At 33.6% G+C, this 6,790-nt stretch overlaps 1 protein-coding gene across 2 annotated transcripts; it reads right to left on the reverse strand.

Moving 5' to 3' along the window:
* Nucleotides 1-3,189: 3,189 nt before the first annotated feature.
* On the reverse strand, nucleotides 3,190-6,206 carry LOC104228746 (uncharacterized). 2 transcript variants are annotated; one of them, XR_011404926.1, is made up of 3 exons: nucleotides 5,892-6,206; nucleotides 4,051-4,343; nucleotides 3,190-3,453 (listed from the first exon to the last, which is right to left on the reverse strand). XR_011404926.1 is itself a non-coding variant. In XM_009781271.2 (3 exons), exons 1-3 carry the CDS (start codon nucleotides 6,066-6,068, stop codon nucleotides 3,320-3,322), a joined length of 468 nt encoding a protein of 155 aa, XP_009779573.1. In that variant the 5' UTR covers nucleotides 6,069-6,206; the 3' UTR covers nucleotides 3,190-3,319. The 2 variants fall into 2 exon arrangements, 1 of the variants encoding a protein (XP_009779573.1); XM_009781271.2 differs by having other exon boundaries at nucleotides 4,187-4,343.
* Between the last annotated feature and the right edge of the window lie 584 nt (nucleotides 6,207-6,790).

The following is a 6,790-nucleotide window of genomic DNA, read 5'->3' on the forward strand; positions in this document are numbered from 1 at the left end:
TGTTTTTCTTTTATGGAATTGATTTTCAGTTTGCCTTTCTTCTATAGGTTTGTGTGTTTACTTTTCCTCTTTAATTGTAGTTGATTCTTTGGAAGGATTAACATTAACATATACTCCTAACTTTTATGATTAATATTGGACAAAGATTTGCATGTTCAGGTTTTAAATTTTGTGTATTTTATTGTAAAGTTTTGTAATCCCCTAATTATTGGATTGATGCAACATAGTATTCATATAGAGCATCAGATAACATTTACGCCTTATGAGAAAAAAAGGAAAAATAATAGTTGATTGTTTGTGAATATCAAGGTCCGACTTTTTACTTTTTTCCTTTTCGAATTTTGGAGAAATTATGTCATGTTTCTCTAATTAAGTGATGACGATTATTAATTTAGTAATAAAAAATACACAACACCTTTTTGATGGAATTAGCATGGAAGATATTAGTTATATATATATATGTCAATGCTATTTATACTTAAAAGAAATTAGAATTTAATGGAACTAGCATAGAAGATATTTGAATTTGATGGAATACATGCGTGAAAGGTAATTGTAATTTGTATGTTTCTATTATAAAGGCACGAGCTCAACATGAAAGAAATTTATTCTTTAAAAGTAGATATCACGTTAAATAAAAAAATTTATTTAAATATTTTCTTAATATTTAGAACCTTGAAATTAAATGAATATTTTCTTATCAAATCATTTTCTTTTTGAACTCTGTTGAAATTTCTAATATTTAAGACTTTAAAATCGATTAAGATTTTTACCTTATATGGTTGAACTGCGTAACATAATTACAAAAAATATGTTTAAAAATGTAAAGAATTACAATATTTTCTTTTTGAATCAAACTATTTTACTTTTAAAAAGTCTCAATTGAAATGAAAACTGATTATAGACATAGAAGAAAACTAAAATACTACATATACGTGAGATTTGTAATTGAAAGCATAAAATCTTTTTGAATCAAACTATCTTACTTTTAAAAAGTCTCAATTAAAATGAAAAGTGATTATAGACAGAAAAGAAAACTAAAACACTACATATACGTGAGAGTTGCAGTTGAAAGCATTAATTTAATTTCTATTTTAACATGAATTTTATAACTTCACTCCTTCTAGGATATTATTAACTCAATTCTTTTAAAGTCCATCAACTATTAGTAATTCTATTACAATCTTAGTCTCTTGCTTCCATAAAGTGATTATATCTGAATGCATGGTTATGTGCTTCTATAGAGACGAAAAAAGAATAGATTAACCAAAATGTAACAATTGAATTCTACTTTTGCAAAGTGATTTCTAATATGATGAAAACAACTCTTATGTTTATTGATTAAATACAAGAATCTGCATTTTGCTTATAAAAAAAATAAGGACATCTTCTGTTAGTTGACTGAGATGATTGAGGATTTTTGTGGGACATAGTTTTTTCTTTTATTGAGTAATTAAATAAAATTAATAAATAATCATTTTCAGGAACTCACACTTCTTTTTAGCTTTAATTTTATAACTTAAATACAGATTTATATACTATTATGAACTTTTTGAAAAAAATTATATTTATTGAAATGGGAAACACGCGCAACGCGCGTACCCAAAGACTAGTATATATATATATATATATGTGTAAAGTTTAAGGCGGGCTATTACGTCTCCCTTGATACTTAAACCCAAGGGCGGCTTTGCTTGATCGACAACGATGGGCAAACTTCGTCAAATACATGACAAAAATAATTACTTCATCGTTGCAATAGCGGGTATATTAAATTCAAATTATTGTATTCATAGCAAGAAAAGAGCTGCCACAAATTTTAGTGGTGGAGCTCATGTTGGCTAGGCCTAGCACAAGGTCTTGAGGAGGGTATAAAATGTTCACATCATTGCATTCATAGCAATAAAAGAGGTACCAGAAGATTCATCGATAGAGCTAAGAGGGCGAAGCTCAGAAACTTTTGCAAGAAGATGATCAACCCTTTCCTAGGCAAAGTTCAAAAAAACTAAGATACCAAGAGTACTAATAGGTCTCTAGTTATAGTAATTGTTTAGTACTAACAAGTGCCTTACTGTACAAATAATCGACCTTAGATATGTACTGGCCGGATATTATAATAAAATGAAGTCTAAGATTTCTTAGCAGTCATTTTATTTATGCTCTAGTAGCGTATATTTTTCTATTTTATATATCTCTTTATACTTTTTCTCTCTGCTTGACTGGCTCCATGAAGTATAAGGGTTCAAGCTACAATGCACATGGGGTGAATGGGCGTAGGTTGCAAGATCATCATTCTTCAATTTTTAAGCTGCCTACTGTTTGGGGATGGGGAGATGCGCGGGGGAGTGTTTGAACATTTGAAATCTATCAGGAAGTTTGCTTTAACAATTTTCAGTGAGGTAGGATTGGTTAGCATGGTAGGATTCCTCATCCATCAGTCCTAACAATTAGGCACCCTTGTTATAGACTTATTGCAGAAGTGTGGGGCTCGTTACGTTAATGTATGGTAACTAAAAACGGCCAGCATGAATAAAAATAGTTAAACGAATACGAATTAATAAGGGCGAGAGTTTTTTTTGCTGCCAAAGCCTATCGAAGGATATGTTTGTGTGAAATTGAAGAGCTTAGGGGCAAATTTGGACTTCTATTCAAGAACTAACGTTGCTCCAAGTGCAAAATTTTAATCTTCTAGTACCCGACAACTAAAAAAATATTTAAGACACACACACATTTTAAAGTGCAGAAAATTTAAAAGGTGAGTATTTATATTTGTGTAAGTTTATCTAATTTATGCAACTGAAAATCTCGATTAAGGGGGAAGGATGACTCGTCTAACTATTTGCCACAATAACTCAGCTATAGGGTTTGGCTGAGGAAAAAAGAAAAAGCTTTGAAGCTACGACCTGAATAAGATTGAATTTTCCTACATGGTAGAGAGTTAGCTTCGTAACACGCCGTTTATATCTAAGATTATTGAAGAAATAAATACTTGCTGGATCATATTTTCGACCTTTGTAACTAGTGGTCCTACGACAGCCCTAATGACAATCTTCAAGCCACGTTCATTTCAATTTTCTACAAGGTAGAGATTCAGGTTAATGGTTCGTACTAGATATCCTAATATTGTCAATAGTGGTACTGCTATTATACCATTGAAGGAAGAAGAAAAAAAAGAACAAAACACAACACTTGGATGCAGAAATTTACTGAAATATTCATCTACTTCCTGGTACATCTATTACAAACCAAAATCTTGTTTAATATACAAAGAAATGATACAAGATGACACAGTAATTACAGTCACTGTAGATTTTCTTACTCATTCATGGGTAGAATGGGAGCCTTTGCCTCCAAGTGTCTGAATTATGGCCTCTAGAAGTTTGATTTCCTTATCTCGCTTAGATATCTCTTCTTGCTTTGCACGCAGCTCTTCCATGTGCAGCTCAAATACCCCTACAACCACAGAGGAGCATGTAAGTGCAAATCCATTTTGTGAGGACATGGCTGGAAATGACAAGACTCAATTTTATAAAAACACTCCATATGACTGATTGTGTAATATCATGGTCACTCTTGTTTTAAAACTGAAGCAAACCAATTTGGTTAATCTCTAGCATGAAAACAGGTAAAGACAACTGAGTAAAATGACAGTTAAGATGGCAAAATGACGGATAAAACTCTCTTGGCTAATCTAGACAGCTTAAAATTCCGCTGCGCTCGACAAAAGACTTTACATTATTTTTGTCCCGAGCCCACACTCTAAGCCCTAGCTATCTGCATCACAAAAAGGAAAAAAGATAATAGAAGAAGAGGGCAAATCACCTATAATGAGTTCGAAACAAAAGGGGGATGTTGACAGTAGCCAAAATAGAACTAGATTATAGAGCAAAGTTCTTTTTACCTGTCCTAAAGAATGAAACTTCTAATTTTTGAAAAAAGAAGAAAAGGAACAAGAGAACAAAAGAGTATCAGAGACTAAGAGGTTGATGATTAGGCAATACAATTGGTACTTGAGTTCCTTTCATTGAGGTAGGGAGGTTACAAACTTACCATAACTACTTATACAAGCACATATTCACTGTAGCAAAAGTCCATAAAGCAAATTGATTTGAAGACCATATACCATAGAGCTCTGATCAATTAACGGCTGAATTTCTAAAAGAGTCAGAAGCACATAGCCACATACTTGTGGTATTTTCAAGCTCTCTTGTAATCTCTTGTGCACGTAGTTCAGCAACCTTCTGAGCTGCCTCAGCCTGTCTTTTCTCAGTTCGTGCATGAGCAGCAGCAGAAATAGCATTATCTAATTCTCGCTCTAAAGTCTGAACTCTTTGTTCAAGAACCTGCAGCCATAGAATAGTCATTACTTTCATTAATAGTGGGAGTGAGCATACAAAAACAACAATAGTTACCCCTCGTCCCAACAAGATTACACCCCCTTACACCAGTGACAAGCCAAAAGATTCTTCAAACCTCGTGCAATTATCAACCATGACTGAGCTTCTTTGAGGTCAAATAAAGCTGGCTGGCCTCAATCCTCACTGATTACCTCTTCTCAATACATATTATTGGTGCTTTCTTTTGCTATAATTTTCATTTGAATGTTGCATCCAAACTTTTGCATACATTTCTTCTGGTAAAATCTACAAAAATTGCATGCTTACGGACACTAGTTTCTTTTGCCAGATGGATAAGCCTCCCACATCTCTTTTAAATGGCCTATTAGGAGGTATAGACACTAACATGCCAAACGTGCTGGCTTTTGTATAAAATTAGACCCACTATAACCTTTTCTGGGTTTTCCTATTCAACTTCATTGCATCTCTCTTTCAGTTTCTGGAGATAAATTGGAAACCACAAAACTTGTAGGGCTAATGAATCAACTAGGTTACCAGAAGAAAGGTAATTTAACCCAATAAGTGTTTTTCTATTCAACTAGGTTACAGTTCGTCTTGCTTATCTTTCTTCTTGTGTGAAATTGTTGCTTCCTCTTAGTTTGTCCATTTTACGCGGAAATTAAAGCTACAGTTACAGATGGTATCCAACTATCCAGTCAAATCCAACTTGGGGGCCCAAGTTATTCAAAATTTGCTGCTTCCTCTTGTGTTCACATCTACTCTTGTATTAAATCATCGTTGCAGTTTTTGCTTTAGGACACTAGGATGCCTTGGATAGTTGCTGACCTCATCTGGAACTAGTGGAGATATAAGGATTTTTGAAGTCCTCTTACACCTTAAACCAAAGATTGCCATAGATGGCTCATTTTCCTTTTAGCCTCAGAATCTTTATAACAACTTTGCTCACAGTTTGAGAGATGTCTGAACTTGAAATGTAGATGGCTCAATTTCCTTTTAGCATCAGAATCTTTATAACATCTTTGCTCACAGTTTGAGAGATGTCCAAACTTGAAATTAACGCACTACTCAGTGGGACTTCTCTGATGTGGTAGCTAAAGCACATCTAAAGGCAACGCAACTTGCATCATTACAAGATTGGACTTGTGAGGGGAGTTTAAAATCAATACCTAAAATTTTTTCAAGAGTATCTTGTGCTTGAGCTTTCTCAAACCTTTTAGTTAGTGATATGATTTTGTGCTCAAGCTGCTCTATGTTCTCTGTTTTCAGTTTAGCTCTTTATAAGAATTCTGTGTTATTCCGCGCATTGATTTTGAGATTCATTCACCAATAACAGATTGACTTTTTCAACTAATCAAAGTAGAGTCCCATTATACACACAATAATTAAGAGTAATGCATCCAGAAAACAAAATAAACAAATTACAATAAAACTAACTCAATAATTCCTTATCTCAGCTATTCAGATATAGTAAAAAACTCGCCATAAATAAGAAACCTCTACTGATGAACGAGTGATAAAGAGTAGGGATCGAACCTTAAGAGTACGGGCTTGTTCGGAGGTGAGAGAGGCTTTGGCAAAGGTGTCTTCGTCGACGTACACTGCTTTCTTCACGAGTAGCTTTTGGAGAGAATCCAGATTCGACGCCATCTCCGATAGATTTCCGATCGCAGCGCTCCATCTCTCACTCCCCACTTTCCCCTTCTCCTCCATTTCCTCTCTCTCTCTCTCTAGCTCCGAAGTCCGAACCGGAGCCGGACCCTAAAGTATATCACAGTTGACCCGTTAGTTGGAGCAAGTTACTGTTTAGTCTCTTGAGTTTATTTTGATTTATGAATTGGTCCTAATTTTATTGAAAATAATACTAGTATATCTCATCTTAAATAAATGCCAAATTACTGAATAATCAGATTTCTGGTGAAAAACATGATCCTCATCTATTTTCGAAGAAATTAATATATTTAACCAGTAATTACTTTACAAAAAATTTACTCATCAAAATTAACCAAAATTTCTTTAAACGTAAACGGTCGATTTACAAAACTCATCAATCATCAAATTTTATCACAAATGTAAAAGAGCATTGAAGGAAAATAGAATTAAAGTGGACGAGGTGAGTTATAACACATTCAAATTAAATTAATATCCGCTCCTTGAAACTCTATTAGTTATTGGGGAAAAAATCTTCCCAATTAGTTGTTTAGAGTACATTATTAATTATTATATATAGTAGAGAAAACAGTGAGATTCTGGATGAACTTACACTATCAATTCCTCACCCCAAAGACGTAGCCAGAGTCCGAGACAACAAACTATGTGATGAATTTAAACTCTCAGAAAGTGATGCCCCACACCAATTTCCTAGCATTAATTAGTATGTGAAATGAAAAAGAATGTCTATCTTATGAAATATTTACATGAGAAATTAAAGTTTA

The sequence above is a fragment of the Nicotiana sylvestris genome, chromosome 1, assembly GCF_000393655.2.
Source record: "Nicotiana sylvestris chromosome 1, ASM39365v2, whole genome shotgun sequence".
In the NCBI taxonomy this organism is placed as follows: Eukaryota; Viridiplantae; Streptophyta; class Magnoliopsida; order Solanales; family Solanaceae; genus Nicotiana; species Nicotiana sylvestris.